The sequence below is a fragment of the Prinia subflava genome, chromosome 1, assembly GCF_021018805.1.
Source record: "Prinia subflava isolate CZ2003 ecotype Zambia chromosome 1, Cam_Psub_1.2, whole genome shotgun sequence".
NCBI classification, from domain to species: Eukaryota; Metazoa; Chordata; class Aves; order Passeriformes; family Cisticolidae; genus Prinia; species Prinia subflava.
The window spans coordinates 47,065,305-47,084,696 of NC_086247.1; the positions used below are offsets into that span (position 1 = coordinate 47,065,305).

The window sequence follows — 19,392 nt, forward strand, 5'->3', positions numbered from 1 at the left end:
CTTGACTAGAGAGGGAAACAAAAGAAAGCCAAACAAACAAAAAAAAATCAAACCAAACAAAAACCCCAAAACCAAACAGCAAAAAAAGCCGCAACAAAAATCAACAAAAAACCCCGAACACACACCAGCAGACACTCTTGAAATCAGTGTGAAAAAGAAATACATCCTGTGTGGGCCAGATATTTACAAGATCTAGATTGCTCCTGGAAACAAAGGCAGAGCACAAAGATTTCCAAGACTATCTGAAGGAGGAAACATTACCCAAATATACCATTCTTCTCCCCCAGGAAGGAGAAAGATCAACAGGAATATTTAATCCTAAGCTTTCTGAAACAAACAGAACCTCAATTCTTTTCCTGAAGCAGAAGAGACTTTAGCTCTGCTGTCAGTGTTTCAAAATTGACACTTGATGGTACCTGCAGTCAGTCCAGTAATAAAAGCATTAATTTGTAGATATTTGTAGATAATGGAATAATAAAGCCATTTATGACAGCAGTTTAAATCAGGTCTGGCCAATCCTTCAGCTCTTGAAAAGATCTGAGCACAGCGTGAAGTCTTGGCAAAAAGAGTACACAAAAAATACTCCCTTAAAAATACATCTCATTTTACTGAGATGCTAAAACAAAGAAAAAAAATTAAAACAATCGGAAATGTTTTGTGTTAATAGTAAGAAAACATGGCTAAATGAGACCAGTGACTCATACTATGTAGTATGCTCTCCACAGCAGAGAATGTAACTTAGATAAATTCACTCAGTCTTCAGGGGCAGCTTTTATTTATTCTGCTGGCACTTAAATTACAGGACATTAGAACTGCAGGTACTGAAGAATACAGCAAAATACTGACCCAAACCCCAAATACATGTAAATAATTAACAGCAGAGATCTCATACATTAGTAAGTGATGAATTTACTAAACCATGGTATGTTAACAACAAATTACCAGTTTGTTTACCTGCTGTTGTTTCCTTTAAAGCAACATGACTTTTTGGTTTTGACTTGTTACCAGTTACTTACTTTCAGTACTAAGTTATCTACCAAAGCATTTCAATATAGCTACTCACGTAGCTAAAGGGGCCTTCATGTCCTTACTTTCACTTGCATACATCAGTGAGGAAAGCCCCTGCAGGCGGTCTCCAGGAAAACCCAGCAGGTTGATGATTTTGAGCAGGTTTGGGGGCACCATGGATATGCAAAGATGAAAAAGTCCATATCCAAAGCTAACAGCACCTTTCAGTCTGTTTAGCGAATCCTCCGTTACACCTTCTGCAGCAATATGATTATCATTTGCAGCATCAGAAGTCAAGGATTCCTGAGTTGTTTTCTTCTGATATATTTCCTGAAGTGTATTAATGTCCGTATAGCACTTATTGTAAATTTTCCAGGCTTTTCGGAGTATCCACCCACCTTTTATGTACGCTACAAAAAATCAAGGAAGAAAAGAAATACTTCAAGGATGTATTTCAGAAGCCAAACATCCTAAGTAGTAAATGCTATTTTCCACACCCAGGATGCTCCATTTGCAACTTAGTGTATAAAAGATTTTGTAATAGCTACTGTTCCCTCAGAGAGGTCTTGCACACTGGGCACTATGAACTTCAGCGTGTACAAGCACAGACTTTACAGCAGCACACAACACAAAGGCACCTACGGTCAGCAATGTGGCAGTAGAGCTGGCAGAGACACAGAGAGCAATCAAAGAACTTAATGCTGGCTTTTGCTCCACTACAGAGTGCAGATGAAACAGCTGCCTAGCAGAGAGAAGCAAAACTCGGAAGAGATTACACCTCCTCTCTTAAGCCCAAATTGTGCTAAAAGACAGTTGATGGGAAAATACCAAGGAGAGCCTCTCCTTTGGGTTTGACAGTAAGATTTTCAACATTATCACTTCCCTGCCCTTCACATGAAAACAGTGCCCTACAGTTAAGGGAAAAAAAAAAAAAGAAAACCCAAAAAAACTATATGGTTTTTAAGTATTTTTCAGTTGCCTGACTTCCTCAATTTCAAATGCAATGTGGGTACCTGAATTTCCCTAGAATCTGGTCTTGAGCATTCTTGTTAGAGAATGACAGTATTCTTAGTCTGTGATCTTTACAGCAGGGTAAAGAAAGGCCTGACATCAAAAGATGAAGATCTTCAATTTGTTTATTTACACAGCAATCATCTTTGTTATAAGCACACCCTTTAATAATAATAAGTGTTAAACATGAAACAAATGGAGAAACACATTAGCTGTAAAAACAGACACCAGCATTTTGGCTGTGACAGAGCCCTGAGAGTTAGGAACTGCAGTAACAAAGACTAACTAAAAATAAAATAAAACATGGTTATAGCAGCAGTGTTCTAAACAAATATAGCCAGATTCGCAAGGATCAGTGTTATAACTAATGCCAGAATTAGACCATAACAGGTGGGGTGTGTCAAAGAAAAGCAAGATGCTATTAATACCAAACAACTCTATAAAAGCCTTTGATGCTTCTGACAAAAACCCTCCTAAATTACAAAAAAAGCCCAACATTTCTAGAGAAAGTAACATCACTGACTAGACTGCCTATTTTTGGATTCTTGTTATATGAAGAGGGCATGAAGCTAGTTTTATAGTCTTAAAATCTGTATTGTGAAAGACTGTAAATTTTGTGTTCTTAGTCACGACAGAGGAGTTCTGTCAACATGAACTTGGAAGTACTTAAAAAAAAAAATTAATCCGCTCTCTTGAGATGAGTATTAAAGGATTAGAATAAAAATGAACCCCCCAGCCTTGATTCAGCTGCATTACAAGACTAACATTACTCCAATTTTAAGCAATTAGGTCACTTTTCAGCTGCACAGTACTTTAAAAGTTATGTGGTTGACTACAAGATGAATGCTCACATAACTATGCACAGCAATGCAGCACATAGATAGTAAGAAAACCTCACATTTTACTTGTCCTACAGACAGTGATTCTGCCCATAGCTAACCACTGTGTTCCAATGCTAGCAGGAAATGGGAAAGATGTGGTATGGTGAAAAAAGCACACAGCTTTACACTTTTCCACTGGTGTGCTGCCATTAAGCTGTTCACTTACACAGCATAACCATAATCGATATGATATTGGTATACCAATATAAGACAATCTAACAAATTAAAACAAGGAGTGTCTGACTTTTTAGACATAAGAATTAAATCAAGCCAAATCACTGAGTTGATTTCCCAACATGAAAGTAGTCAGACCCATGACAGCAGTGGTAAATACCACGCAAAGGTAGCTCAGTGTTGCCAGGGGAAGCTAATGTTAGCTGGTCTGCCAACAACTTTAGGATTAAAGTATTTCTAATACATCCATGAGGGTGGAAAAGAAAATATAAAATGTGTTAAGCATATGAGAAACCAACTTGCGTGGCATCATATGCTTCTTGTCAAACTGCTCCAGGAAGAAAAACACAAGGAATTTTTCACCCATCCACTGACAGAAATATCTGTCTCCTGGGGTTTTTTTTCCTGAAATTACACTCATTTCAATAAACTGGTTGCTATTTCTGTGTGGAAGTATGATAAAAACAAGGAATGTATGTACATAAACAGAAAGACAACATACTTTAAAACACAAAATAATTGATCCAATAGCTCAGCATAATTGATCCAATAGCTCAGCAGTGTGAGTAAGTAGCAGTCACTGAAGCAGCATTTAGCTGCTTAGAATTTTAACTAAAGATTTCAGGTATATTTTTTGCTCAGTAGAATAACCCAAATATACTGCATGTTCTGCAATTCTCTGCTACCCACTTCAGTTCTCTGAGTGCAGACAAGAGAGAAAGGGAACAGACACCACCTTCAGTTACAGCATCCAACCCAGTTATGCAGCTGCAGAATACATACTCAGAAAAGGGAAAAAAGCTTCAAGAGGGAGGGAAAAAATAACCACCACAAACAAAAACCCAGAACTGCATCAAAAATAGCAAAACCCTTCTGCAGCACAACACACAAATTACACAGAAATACCTCCTGAATTTCAGCTAACAAGAACCAAACATATTCTTGATGCCATAGCTTGGAATAAAACAAGTCTATGCATCACAGAAAGCATTACATCCTTGACTGAAAATTTTAAGTGTTATTTTAAATGATCTGAATGTTATTTCCTTATTTCTTTTCAGATGATCAGCAGAGTTCACTGATCTGCCATCTCTTGGTCTTCACTGAATTGGTAAGAACCTGAGATATGTTCACACTTTCTTTATGACCTTGACCACAGTTTCTATAAACTTACAGATAAAAACATGTTTTCAGCTTGTGCAAGAGATGCAGGAATGCAAGAAAACATCAGAAACAGCTGTGCCTGAAAGGAAGGGTTTGTATTCAACACGACAGGATTACCCTCTTTGGCATGCAAGGACGCACTCCGGTGACCAGAGACCAAGAACTGATTCAGCAGTTCCATGTTCAGCACACTCATTTAAAATTGCTTTCATTGGCACTTTGTCATCTCCCTGAATTGTCATGAACAGAATACATATGGAACATCAGGATTTTCCCAGTGGCCTGGATTTAACTTAGCTTCTTTTATCTTGCAGGCCACAATGTAAACAGATTTTCCTCCCAACTCCTCCAACACCTCTATGATAACATGCAAACTTATCTAAGGAGAATCAATTGAATACGATTATTGTTAGGGGTGGGGGGGGGGAAAGCCCTAATTTGTAGCAATATAGCTCATTTTTTACCACTGCCTACACAAAGGTGAAATACCTCTGTAAGTGTACCGATCGTGGAATGTTTCAAATGGAACTGTGCTCCTTCTTACAAAACAATTATGCTTCCTGAAATCATATAGCGATTTTATGATCAAGTTTTATTAAAAAGACATGCTAAAATATATCTAAACACGAAAGGCCCAGCACACCTGATAACTCTTGTTTTACAAACGAGAGCACAGCCAGGTAGACTTGACAGTCTGCTACAATTATTTGTCTTTGCAGACGATCTATCATGGATAGAGTGGATTTGCGTCCATCAACCTGTTTGGAATATACAAACACAGAGCACAGAAAAATATTAAGAAAGAAAACACACAATACTTGTCTAAATCTGAGAAATAAAAAGATCCATAATTAACTGCACGTGGTAGTATTGCTACTAAATTAATTAAGCATTTTGAAGTTGAAAACTATGCTAAAGTCTCTCGGACAGATCATCAAGCAAAATCATACCTAACAGAGAAATTTTAGGCATATATTACCAGTTATTTACCCAAGGTTCTACAAATTGTCAGAACAGATATTTCATTTAATTGTTAGTAAATGTATAAGACATGCAACCAATAGATGTAAGACAGGAAGAGCACAGAAAAGGGTGTATGACCAGTGGCAGACTAAATACAGTGCCCCTTAAGAGCACAGAGTCAAGTACGATAGATTCAACACTTATTACCAAGCAAACTAAACACTGAAGAGAAATGGCTTCTTTTCTGCTGTGATTCTGCTGTGTCACACTTGGCAGGCTGCTCACAGGATGCTTCTATACAACTACTTTAACTTGCTCTGAATCTCCATGCTTTATTCCTCTTTTATTATTTAGAATGAAAAATCTAAAAAAGGAAGAAAAATTCCCTAGGAATATGCCTGGCTCTCAGCAATCTGCAGCCTCAACGTCACAACTTCTGAACATTACTAGAGCATGGATGAAATAAAGTTAGCCTGAATTAGACAGGCTACAAGCTTCCTGAAATGATTTTAGTAGGTCACAGATTTTGCATGTTCAGAAAATAATTAGTAACATCAACACTTAGATGACACTTTAGAAGACGCTTTACTCACCTGAAACTAAGTATTTTAGAACAATTAGTAAAATATTTGACTGAATTTCCAAATTTATTATTAATCTCAACTGCTCTTCACATAGCAAAAATCATCTTTTCAAGATACAAAGAGGACAGAAAGGATGTTTCCAGAAAAATGTACTCAATACACAAATTACGTTCTTACATTCTTTTTTATTTTATTCTTGATTGTTTCTATAACTCCAGCTTCTTCACTTTCACAAAGTTTCTCTGTAGCCTTTAAGTCATCACATGCCAGTTGCATTTTCTCCTCTTCAAATGTCATCATGGCATTCTACCAAAAACCAAGCACATTTGAATGTTAAAAACCACAAATACTTTTATTTCTACAAAAGCTGTGGGGTAGTAAAAGTCTTCATAAAAACTGGACAGTAAAACTTTTTAAACTCAAGTCTTAATACACACACATCAGTGCAAATACTTCTAACACAGAAACACCGAACTACAAAATTGAGTTCTTTACTAAAATTTCAAGACAGTCAACTCAGAACCTACTAAGTGCTAACCTCCATCTTAAACCTTCATATATAGTCAAACTGAATGCCCTGTCAGATTACTTTAAGCAGAAGAAAAAATCCTATACATCCATTTTCAATTTTTGTAATGTAAGGCAGGATATGCATCTGTGCAGGTATCTGTTTTTATTCATTCATATAAATAGCAGGACTTCAAAGTCAATAACAACAAGCAGCTATGAAATTCTTCAAAATAATAGCCACAGTCCCTCCACAGGTAAGAAAAAAAAGAAACTACTTTTGACTCCAACTACTGCTTAACCAACTGAAAAAAAATTTCAGGACAAGTAACTTCTTTTCTTGGAGCTTATTAAACAAAAGCTCTGAATGACACAGGCACACCAAGTGCTGCTGCTATATTTAGAGCAGCAGCTAAGCAAGATACTTTCAAGATCCTCTGATGTTGCACTGGTTCAGCACATCAATTCAGATAAGCAAGTCTGAGAGATTCTCCCTTTCCTTTCTCCCTTCCACTGACTTAAAAGGAAGCATATGCCCCAGGAGGTTACCTACCCATGTATTTTTCCATACTGCATACTAGAGAGAATTCATATTTAATTCATTCACAAATCATGTATTTCTGACACTATTATAATAAACTTTGTCTTTCAAAAGAGTATTACCACAGATAATTTCTGGTGAGATCTAAGATGAAGCAGCTAAATCAGAATAAGGACAGTCTATAAACAATATCCAAACACTTTCTAATACACCTGCTCAGTTTTTTTTACATGGCATTATAATTTCTAGTATGTTATATTTTAAAAAAGCATTTAACAAACCTAATTTGCTCATTACAACTTTTCAGTCAATCAATATTCTCACTTCTCATCTAGCCAAAATGGAAGCAGTGTGAATGGATTGAATTAAAAACTTTCACCCAGAAGTATGGATGGACAAATCTTCAATAGCAAAAGTTACCAGAAAAACAGGCATTCATGAGTTTTATTTTAATCAAAATAAATAAATAAATAACTCCACTGCTCACTTAAGAGAACTTTTTATTATAGTTCTGTTAATGGAACACATAAATATTTCATACATTTAAGAAACTGAATCGCAGAACCTTTACCTTCTATTTAAACCACAAGAGTAAACAAGCTTTACACGGCATAATGCCTTGCTCTCCAGCTATGTTTAATCTGAAAATCTGGAAAAAAATAGTCTCAGAAAAAGAAAAAAAATTAGAGTATTATGAACACATGCATGCACATACAGCCACAAACCCCAAATGTACTCTGTGCTCTCAACTACTCACCAAAAAACTGACAAAACTGGCTCCAAAACTCATTAATGGGCTATGGTTTCTGTAAAGAAAACAAAAAATAGTTACTTTATTGGTACATATTTCCTGTAATAAAGAACCATATTGAATTCCTTGGGTTTTGCTTGTATGTCTGCAAATAAATATTGGTGGGTGTTTTGTATCAAGTTACAAAGATATCTGCAAAACATGGAAATAGAAAACCAAAAGCTTCATATTTTTTACTATATTGAATATATCTTAAAAATATTTTTTCAGGTATTAGGATACAGATACTTTAAGAGAAATCACTGCTATCAAAATACATTCAGTTCAGGTCCAAAGAAAAAGCTACAAAAAATTAAAAATCTGCCAATTCTACTCTCCTCTTGTGATCCATCACAACGATTTTGTCCTGGAAGACAAAAGTTAACTGGTTCTATTAAGAGAGTCCCATTTCCACCTGTTTCTATGAATTTAACTTGCCCATTAAAAAATGCATCTACCACACAATAAAGTAATTGTAATACAAGGTTCTTCCAAGGCTTATGGTTTTGTAGCTGTTTTGTTTCAAGCTCAGAATCCATATCTTACTACACTGTGTGGAACAGCTTTAAGATGCTTCAACCTGTTCTGTTCACAGGGCTATTCCCAAAGGGTGAAATCACAGCTAGATCAGAAAATTCAGGCAACCAAAACCATGGTAATACATCAGACAGGTTTCATGAGTTAGAGTAATGCCACATAGAAGGCACTTGGAAAAAAAATTAAAATCTCAGGACCTCAGTGGTACCATTGATTCACCTTGTTCAGTGGTGTGCTGCCAGGTTATATAAACACACAGACTTCCAGGATTTAAAAAGTGTAATTTAGGTGACAGAAACATATAGTGTTAGTAAAGCATACAGTGTTAGCAAAGCACCTAATTTGTTTTCAACTTTATTCTACAAGCATTATATTAAATCAGAGTTTTAAAATACTAGAGGTACTTAAAAAACACGGAGAAAGAAGTATATTGCTGAAACACAAATTTCCAGTGAACTGGTATTATACAATACAAGAGCAGAGCTTGGCTGTTTGTTATTTTTAAAAAAAAGCAGTCAGCAATGTTTCCCCCACACACACCTTTTCACACTTTTGATTTAGCATAAATATCTAAAAGCCAGGCCATGAACAAGAATAATGAGAAAGAAAAACAAGGAAGACAAACAAAGCATGTTGTAACAGGTAAAGCCTTCCCTTTTTGTATACACTGCTCAATTCTGTATATACACCTAAATGTAAGATCAATACAACTTGTCACATTTTTTCCATTATTTTTTCCAAAGGAAAAATAGGTTGAGTACTTCCCCCTTTGTTAGCAGGCAACAAAGAACAGCTGCCAGTAAATGTCTCTGCTTCTCAGTACCTGCACTGTGCCCTCCCAGCAGCTGTGTTACATAGGGCAGCAGCAGCAATCAGCCTCACAAAGTGCACTTGCTGCAGCTGCCACTTGCAGTATGAACTCCTGCTGCAGAGGGCACACGGCTCCCTCAAAATCCCCTTTTCACCTCATGAGGCGTGTGGGACCATTCAGCAGCCACCATACTCCCAGCACAACCTTCACCACACATTTCAAGGTCACACCTGCATTATCATCACCCAACTGATCTCAAACTGCAGAGCAGATCAGCACAACATCACACGGATTGTTTTTATGTCTGTAAGTACAAAGCTGTATTTACATCACATTTCCGAGAAGCTCAGAAATAAATGTTTCATTTTTGTGTTTCCTCACAAGGAATGCAAGCAGTTTTGGGGGGTGGGGTAGAAAATGTTAAAATCATGTTAAAAACTGAGACAGCTAAATACAGTTGAGAGCCAACTGGTCTTTAAAGACTACAGAATAAACTGAAGCAATGAAAAATTGCCCAAGTATTCCAGTGGATATTTGTCTGAGTACAGTTGAGTTTTTTCCCCAAGTACATCCTTATCTTTTTCACCTGGCCTTTCAAAACTACTTCCACATTTGCACTCTTGACACTCACTGCTACTTCTACTCCAATTCATCCCCCATGATCAAAGATGAAACAACAAAAAAATCAAGAGCCACATGATTATTCCGTTCTGAAATTACCAGTAGCTATAATACATGAGGTAAATGTCACAGATCAGTTCTTTTTAACTTTCAGTCACTCAATCTATAAAAAGCATTGCCATTACAGCACATATGGGCTGTAGCACAAAAGGACCCTGAAGCTAGAAAACATGATGCATAATATTATCCTGTGTCTGGGAGATGCTTCAGTTGAGACCATGGAGTTTGGCAATCAAACATCAAAACTTTACTGTAGGAGTCCCCCACACAGAGTTTGTGTCATCACTAAAGAAAATAAGGAACACTTCTAGCACATTCCTACATAGTCACTGGGCAGAGACTATAATTGCAGCTTTATGGAAGATCATTTAGTAAGGTAATTTCAGTGTTTAAAATACAATTTTTAACAACAACCATGTTACATGCTCGGTCTTCCTGAATATCATGTTGACTGATAAATTCTTCAACAGTTTAAGGCCATCTTTTCCTTGAGAACTAGGTAAAGTTTGAAATGGCACAGTACTGTCCCAGTAAAAACTGAGGTGTGACTAATGACAACAGTAGCTTTCTGGGAAAAACACAATCCCACAAAAAGCTCAAGCTTCTTGTAAGTGACTTTCATCTTTAGACATGAAGTTTCAACCTTTTTGACAGACAACTCGAAAGCTGTTAAGAAACAAAAAAATGAGGCAGCACTTGAGAAGATACTAACAGCAAACCAAGGGCTGCATCAATGCTGACAGGAGCTTTGGAACTCAATCCAAATCAACACCAGGACACTGCACTACCCAAGCTGCCCTTAGACTTTGAAAGTAATAACCTCCATTAAGTACACAAAAATCTCAAGACTTTTAATTAGCTCAGAGATGAAAGGGGAAAAAAATCAGTCTCCAGACATATTTTGTAAAACATAGTTTGCACTTCACCTAGGAAACTAGGACTCAGAAGGTATCTTTTTTATAAGAAACTATGTTATTAACACCATTACTGCAAGATACCACAGTAAAAGGTCCTATATATCAATGAAGTCAGGATGTGTAACTAAACTTAAGTCAAAACCTTAAAAGCACTGAAGTAGAACTTTCTTCCAGACACATTAACCAGCATTACAAAAGATATTGCTTCTCCCTGATTGATTTGCCTCATTTCATAGCATATATTTAAGGTATTAACTCGCTTTCAGAAGAAAGGTGTTTGCTCTGCCCCATTTCCACACATGATTATAACATTCAGGGGGTTTAAGCTTTGGTTTAATAATGCTGAGATAACACAGCCCAGTTTCACAGTAAAAAAATACATCAGAACTGACGCACATAAAAATGAACAAAAAAAAATCAATTACTTCTCAGCATTTTCTCTTTTTTTCTACAGCTTTTTCCAAGACAGTATTTCACTTCTCCACATCAGCTTCTAAAGCTACTACAGCCTAGTTCAGGTTTAAATTTAGAGTAATGTAATTAACTTGCCAACACTTCTCACTGTTATCCTAGTCACTGCTACTTTAACCACAGTCTGTCAAGAATTCCAGTTATCATGCTGAGAGCAAGTGATGCTCAAGTTAAACAAATTAATGTTGTCCACAAAGTGGGACAATAAAGCAAAATGACATAATTCACCTAAGTTCACAGATAAATATAGTAGCAGGAACAGAATATTTTAAAACAAGACAGAAAAATATGTAAATAGAAAGGTAAGGAATTTACTGCAACAACATACAAATCCTTTGGTCATTATTCCATCACAGATTATTCTAAAATGTGTTCTAAAAATTGTTTGTGAGACTACAAACATAACAGATCCACATATATACACCTCTCATCCAATACTGGTATATGAAATACCCATGGTAATAAAAGTGTCATAGAAGCATTACAGTATTAAATCACATTGAGAACTGCAAATATCAGCTCTAGGTTTAGTTTACATTTCATAATCAGCCCAAATTTGTTTTGTTAAATGAACCCTTAGCATACATTTCTATTTTTACAAGAAATACACAACCAAAAGAGAAATTCAGGAATATAAAAACAATTCTGTGGCCCTGTTCTATCCTATTTTTATCCAAACTGTTTTGTCCTTCTGCATATTAATGGAAGATTGTTTTGCTCTAACTTCAGGCAGTGAACTTTAGACTCATAACATGAAAACACTGGAGATTAGGAGAAGAATTTTCAATCGCATCTTTAATTTTGAAAACTAGTTACAAAGGTGAGAGACAAGCTAGTTATAACACACCAGCAGATTTGTACTAACTCTCCACTTGCACTCTCTAAATATGTAAGAACTGGGGACTTAAGCAAAACTTTTTTTATAACCTGACCAAAATCACTTTCCACAACAAATTGTAGCAGCTTAAATGACATCATGTAACTTCTTTAGTATCTCTGAAATCCTGTAGCAGATTAAAACAAAAACATATCTATCCTATCAAACAGCCTGAAATATTTTACCAGAAACAGCAGATCAAAGAGTGGGTGCACTAACAAGAGTAAAAAATCTTTAAAGCATTCACATCTTTCACGGAATTAATTTAATAAGATCTGCTTACTATCACACCTCTTCTGCCATCTCCACCAAACCTGACTTCTAACCTCTGAGTTATAAACCCAGATTTTAGTTTAGCTTTCTGTCATCTGCCCTTGGACTTCTAGCCACCAGACACTGCTCCATATGACAAAATATCTCTCAACCTCCCTCTACCCTTTCCACTACTTCTTCTGGCAACACCACCTGTCTCTGTCATGAAGACCACAAAACTAAGTGTCACACTCGATGTGATCATCTCTATGTACCGAGGCCTTGGAAGATTTAAACCACAGAATGCTTAAAACATTTCTAATCTATCCACATAGCTAGAAAACCAATGCTGGTTTTATGTGCATCGTTATTACTATTACTCTGCCTAGCACTGAGCAATGATATCTCACCTCACTGAGGTACACATTTAGAATATTGCTACTAAAAATCACTTGCCTTACAAATAATTCCCCTCTCTATACATCCATCTAGCAGCTGCTCCTCTGCCTATGGCTGCAACAAACAAAAGCACAGAGGGTTGCTCGCAGGGCACTCATGATTTATTCTCACACTGCCAATCTAGATGCTATCATCCTTCACCCAACCAACTGACGTCAGCTCCCACTCTGCTGGCCTTATCTTTAGAGAAGCTACTGCAGCATCTACTAAATCACTCCATTTTTGCTCTTAAGTTCCTTTGCTGAGGTATATAAGGAAGAATTTCAGCAGTGGTTAGACAGCCCACACATGGGTCATAATCTACCTACTGATCAATGCTGGCATGCATTGCAATGTCACCTTGCCCCAACTTGCATTTGGGTCAAAAGTATTTTGACCCAAGCAGATGGGTCAAATGCTTAAAAGCATTTTAAGTTGGTAATATGAGGTTCAAATGCCTATTCATAATGGACTTCTGGTCCATTACTAAGTTTGTGTGTCTGTTAATACCCATAATGTAGCATGTCAACTTTAAATTAATTTCAGGTTTTTTAAGCAACCGTAGTAAGCTTTCTTCCCACTTGCATCAGCTTCTAGTTCTCCATGTTCTGCTTCACCCTAGCAGGCTGAACATCGTGTTTTTCTACACTGGCCCCATTCTTTAAATCTTTATACATTTTGTCTTATAATCACATTTCTCTATATAATCTTCAGTTTCTTCTGTGGATATGACCTTACTACAGACATTTTACTTGTCATCTTGCACCATTTCTCTTTCCATTAAGATGGAAGTTGGAAACTTTACCATGCCTTCTCAGATGTTAGAATCATTCATGCAGAGTTAAACGTTTCTTTGGTAGGAGACAGAAGATTGTTGGATTTCTTGTGAGATAATAGCCCTGATCTCATGATTTATGCCCTGGCAGCCAGGAGGGCCAACCATGTGTCCTGGGGTGCATCAGGCACAGTTGTCATCCAGTCAAAGGATGCAACTGTCTGCTCTGCACTGGGGCAGCCTCAGCTTGTGTTCTTGTGTGCCATTTTAAGCACCACAGTATAAGAAAGATGCGAGGCCATCAGAGAGAATCCAAAGAAGGGCCACAAAGGTAGTAAGGGCCTTGAGGGGAAGCCATATGAAGAGAGGCTAAGGTCACTTGGCTTCTCCAGACCAGAGGAGACCTCACTGCAGCCTACAACTCCCTCTTGAAGAGGCGTGAAGAGGAGGGGCAGTCACTGATCTCACTCAAGACCAGCGACAGGACTCAAGGGACAGGACTCAAGGGACAGGACTCAAGGGACAGGACTCAAGGGACAGGACTCAAGGGACAGGACTCAAGGGACAGGACTCAAGGGACAGGACTCAAGGGACAGGACTCAAGGGACAGGACTCAAGGGACAGGACTCAAGGGACAGGACTCAAGGGACAGGACTCAAGGGACAGGACTCAAGGGACAGGACTCAAGGGAATGGCAAGAAGCTGTGTCACGGGTGGTTTAGGTTAGGTATAGGAAAATGTTTTTCACCCAGAGGGTGCTTAAGCACTGGAACAGGCTCCTCAGAGAAGTGGTCACAGCACCAAGCCTGACAGAGTTCAAGAAGTGTTTTGGACAATGATCACAGGCACATAGGGTGATTCTTGGAGTTGTCTCTGAGATTCTTGGAGTTGTCTCTGTTCAGGGCCAGGAGCTGAATTCATTCATACTTATGGGTCCCTTCTGAAAACTCAGGATACGCTATGATTTGACAATTTATGTTGTGAGTCAACACTCAGTGAAAAACTGGTTTTATTTAACACAGGCCTCTCTTCTCTTAGCTGGAGGAAGTTTTGAAATCATTTTTGAATTGCAAATGCTCTTAAGAAGTGAAGAATCAGCAAAAAAAGTAAGTTCTTTTGATAGTTTCTTTTCTTCTTATATGTCTAGAAATCCACAAAGCTACAGGCAGAAAAAGAACATTCCAGTTCAGCTTTTCTGCTAGTGTCAGGGTGGTTCACCAAAACAGTACCATCCTGCTGCCTGAGGGCTCCATCTTCATTGTCTATGTCCTTGGTTAACCTCCATCCCTCTTGCAGCTTCCACAGATACTCAAAAGTTTCAGCTGATGAGAACTAGGCCAGAGTCAGCATTGTTCAAGCTGAATACAAAGATTGATATCTGACAGTTTCAAATATAAGTTAGCACTGAGGGAACCTAATATGGCTACAAGCACTAAAGACTGTGGTGCTGTCTAGTGAAGATCTATGAAAATACCACATCCACTGGTATTTGATTCATGTTCAGAATGTTATCAGCACTAGTAGATAAAGGATCTGGACTTCTAAAAGAAAATAAACTTCTGAAAAACCATATGCAGATACAGATGCTACATGTAGATAATTTTTCAAATCCTACTATCTTCTCTCAAGTATAATTTAAAACAAAAATACTCACAAACAACACCTGACAAATCATTAAGTGCTTTTAGTGCTTTAGTGTGATAGCACAGTTCCAGCTACATGTTGTATCTGGCACACAACTGAATATTAATCTTCTTCAGATTCTCTATAGATATGTACATGAGCTGTAACCACCAGAAGACAAAATACCACTCCCCATGTCCAACACAGAAATAGTTTTGTGGCACATAACTTCAAAGTACCACCACTCTTCATAGGTAAGATTTATTCATGTGGATATACATAAGAAACGTAGCTGCAATTCCAACCCTCATTTCCTCAAGGACTCCATTATGACCAGCTTTCAAATATAACTGACTTTAGGATCAGCATTCAGCTTTCTTTTGACAGTTTCTTTCTTATATGCTAAGAAATCCATAAAGCTACAAGAGGAAAAACAATACTCCAGTTCAATACTCAACACAATCTGGAAGATGCAAAAATGCAGAAGAGCAAAGAAAAAATACATACTGCCTGTATGTTTTAGAGACAAGGTCTCTACTGTCCCATAAAAACAGAAGCATTAATTTGAATTCTTCACAAGAAGAGCAAAGAAAAAATACATACTGCCTGTATGTTTTAGAGACAAGGTCTCTACTGTCCCATAAAAACAGAAGCATTAATTTGAATTCTTCACAAGATCTTTCAGGTGGCAAATGAATTAAAAGTTGAAGCAGCAAAAAAGCAGAATCAAAACCAGCAATATCTAAGAAATGGTTTTAAGTAGTTTAAGTGATGTGGCTACTGAAACAGAAGTTTTGCTGAGTATCTCCATTCTTCACTTCTCCAATTCATTAATAGCTGTTAGCTTCTGAAACAGAGCTAAATTACCTGCATAGGCAATAACTTAGAATTATCACTTTCTACAAGAAAGGTCACTTGAAATACAGACAACACACACTCATATCAAGTTAAGAAAGCTGCATGCCGTCAGACATCTTTGACCTCTAGTACCATAAATTACAAACATCGATATTAAATTATGGAGAGCTTCTAAACCCTCCTCATTTGCCTTACCAGCCCCATTTAGGATGGGTTCTATTTCATAGTTCCAAGCACACACCTACAAAAACACACTCATTAAGACTGCACACAAACAAACACGTTATAGCACTGCTTAAGTCCTTGCAAAAAGAACACATTCAAGACAAGCACAGATCTAAAAGCTGTTGGGAAAAACAAGTGGCCCTCACTGCACATGTCTCCAGAATTCAAGTTTGTATGAAGTTGAGCATCCTTTGCTGCATCTTCTCTCCTATACAAAATCCAAATTTTCAACATACAGTTAATCTGCAACTCAACAAGGGCTTATTAATTCACAGCAAGAGGAAGCTACAAATTTTTGAGATTAAGGAAGAAGATTTTAAATTACTCTGAAAATCTCCAGCCCAAGACAGCAATTACCAATTTATGAACCATAAACTAATAATCTTATGAAGGGATTCCTATTTACTCCTTGCAGGGAGCGTTTAAAAGCCACGATCAAAAAGTACACTGAACTCAGAGGCATTTCTTGATAAAAATCAAACAAAGAAAAGCCTGCATCTGGAAAAAAGATTGGCAAGTTTCTGCATTTAAGATATCTTCAGTAATAAAACGTTCCAGATAACCAAGAGTAGAGTTTGCAGAAGAAATAATTATTCACCCCTTCAAGGGAGGATTAAACTGCATTTTGAGAATAGGTATCTTAACAATTTTACTCACTAGTACTACTTTAAAATGTAAGAAGCATCACATATTTACAATTCCTAGACTACTTCCAGATTCACATTATTGAGAGGAAGCAATGGCACAGCACAAGCAAAAGTGAATGAGAGGAAACCACACTGAGTGTTCCTTAACTGGGACCTTAAAAAAATTACACAACACAAAAGCATGCAACCAAAACCAACAGGTTCCTTAGATACACGGAACAACTGAGGACTTCAAAAGAAAGAAACACGCAAGAAGTAACTCACAGGGCACAACTTCACACGACATAGACCTGGCAATTACGGACAGGGTTTAGTGGTGGTCTTGGCAGGGCTGGGTTAAGAGCTGGACTTCATGCTTATGCATGGGAGGAACGCAGAATTGGACCTTGCTGGTCACCTGCAACATTCCAGTTAGTTCTACACAAAAGAACTTTCTGTTACATAGCAGTATGTACTAGAGACAAAATGACACATTTAATATTAACCTGTTGCAGGTGCACAAAAAAGTGTTATTCCCTTGTTATTGTTAAGAGAAATGTTCTTAATGTGCCTTATTCCCTGCACTCCACTTCCAACCATCTTTTCTGTAAACAAGATTTAAATACTTAAGTACACCATCACTATGAAGTTCTGTTTTAAGTCAACCAAAGTATTTTTTAATCATACAGACAACAGCATTATAGTGCATATTAATTATTTAGAACGTATGCGCAATTACAGCAGCTCAAGCTCGAGTGGAAGACATTAGTCCTCAGAATAGAAGCAAGGACAGGTAAGGGCAACCTTTTCTTTAAGCCTGACTTACACAGCTGCACTAATACCATTCCTACCAGATGCCTACTTAAGGCAGAAACCTAGACATGATGTATGTGGGGATTATGAACATAATCTTACAGCCCAAAGACAATCACAGCAGCACTCACAGATCTTTCGTTGCTATCCATTTCGTACACTGAAGACCGCATCAGAGCACAAACAAGCACCAGATCGAAACCCCCCCAGGACACATCTCCAGCCACACGTGTGTTTACACATACACAACAGCCAAATGCACACAATGCTACCGAGGGACCCCTGCTCAGCCCTTCCCCACCCCTCCAACAGGGCGCCAGACACCCCCCAGCACAGCACAGCACACACCACCCCCGGCCCACACACCCATTCTGTGGCCAAGGCCAACAGAATCCTGCGACGGATTAGGGCCAAAGTGTCAGGGATGTGATCCTGCCCCTGTACTCAGCCCTGGTGAAGTCGCATCTGAAGTGCTGTGTCCCCTTCTACCTTCCTGAGTACAAAGGAGCTATGGAACTCCTGAAGAGGATCCAGCAGAGGGAAACAAGGATGAGTGGGGGACTGGAACATCTCTCTTACCAGGAAAGAGAGGGGAGTTGGGCCTGTTCAGCCTCAAGAAGAGATGACTGACAGGGGAGCTCACCAATGTGTGTAAATATCTAGAGAGAGGGTGTCAAGAGGATGGAGCCAGGCTCTCCTCAGTAGTCACAAGCAGTAGGACAAGAGGCAAGGGGCAGAGACTGATGCAAAAGAGCTCCACGTGAACACAAGGAGGAGCGTCTTTACTGTGTGGGTGACCCAGCATGGGAACAGATTGCTCAGAGAGCTTGTGGAGTCTCTCTCACTGGAGATACTCAAGAACTCAATTGTCTGGGGACAATCTTGAGCCATGTGCTCTAGGATGACCCTGCTTGAGCTGGGTGGTTGGACCAGATGACCCACTGCGACCCCTTCTAACCTGACCCATTCCGTCATTCTGTGAAACACGCGTGTCCCTTCCCCATGAGAGCCCTGACCGCGGCACAGACCGGCTGCACCGACCCTTCCCGCTCCGAGGGGCCGGGCAGGGCGAGGCTTCCCGCGCCAGGGCCCTGCGCGCCCCACGGCCCCGCCGCCCGCTCACCTCCCGCCGCGGGGGCGGAGGGAGCCGCGGGAAGGGGCCCGGGGAGCGGGCGGCGGAGCGGCGGCCGGGACTGACCTGTATTTCTTGAAGAGCTGGTCGGACTCGCGGAAGCCGTTGTTCAGCAGCATGTTGATGCCGGCCAGCGCCAGCTCCGAATCCTCGATGGGCAGCGGCGCTTCCCCGTCCTCCCGCTGCTCCGAGCCGGCCATGACGATGAGGAGGCAGCGGGACCCAGCCGACTCTCCTCTACCTTGCTACCTACGTACGTACGTACCTACCTACCCAGCTGTCTACCCGGCCACCCCTTCCCGGGCAGCTCGGTGCTGCCTCGGCGCGCCTGCAGGAGGAGCCGGGAGCGCCCGGTGCCCGCGGAGCCGCGAACTCGGCGCTGCCGCAGCCGCTCCGCGCCCGCGAACGCTCCGAAAGCGGCGGCGCCTGCCCCGCGCCCCAGCGCGCACGCGCCGCCGCGAGGCCGCGCAGGCGCGGGGCCGGCGCCGGGTGAGGGGCCGGGGGCGCAGCGGCGGCGGGGAGGCTCCTCCTGTGGCGGGGCTGCGCCGCCGGCCCAGAGCGCGCAGCCTTCAGCCGCCTTTGGCGGAGTCACAGGCGGTCTTGGTTTGGAAGGGATCCCCATGGGTCTTCGAGTTCAACTACTGTCCCTGCACAGACACCCCAGAAATCTCACTATGTGCCTGAGGGCGTTGTCCAAAGACTTCTTGAACTCTGTCACGCTTGGTGCGGTAAC

The 19,392-nt window shown here is 39.7% G+C and overlaps 1 protein-coding gene across 1 annotated transcript in view; it reads right to left on the reverse strand.

The window, feature by feature from the left end:
* The window catches only part of TTC39C (tetratricopeptide repeat domain 39C), a 38,760-nt gene extending 19,658 nt beyond the window's left edge, over positions 1-19,102 (reverse strand). Inside the window, exons 1-5 of the mRNA XM_063395352.1 lie at positions 18,726-19,102; positions 7,591-7,639; positions 5,963-6,091; positions 4,882-4,996; positions 1,064-1,418 (exon numbers count right to left, since the gene is read on the reverse strand). Of these exons, the coding sequence (XP_063251422.1) occupies positions 1,064-1,418; positions 4,882-4,996; positions 5,963-6,091; positions 7,591-7,639; positions 18,726-18,859 (782 nt within the window). The 5' untranslated portion in view covers positions 18,860-19,102. The remainder of the gene's footprint in view (positions 1-1,063; positions 1,419-4,881; positions 4,997-5,962; positions 6,092-7,590; positions 7,640-18,725) is intronic.
* Positions 19,103-19,392: the final 290 nt, after the last annotated feature.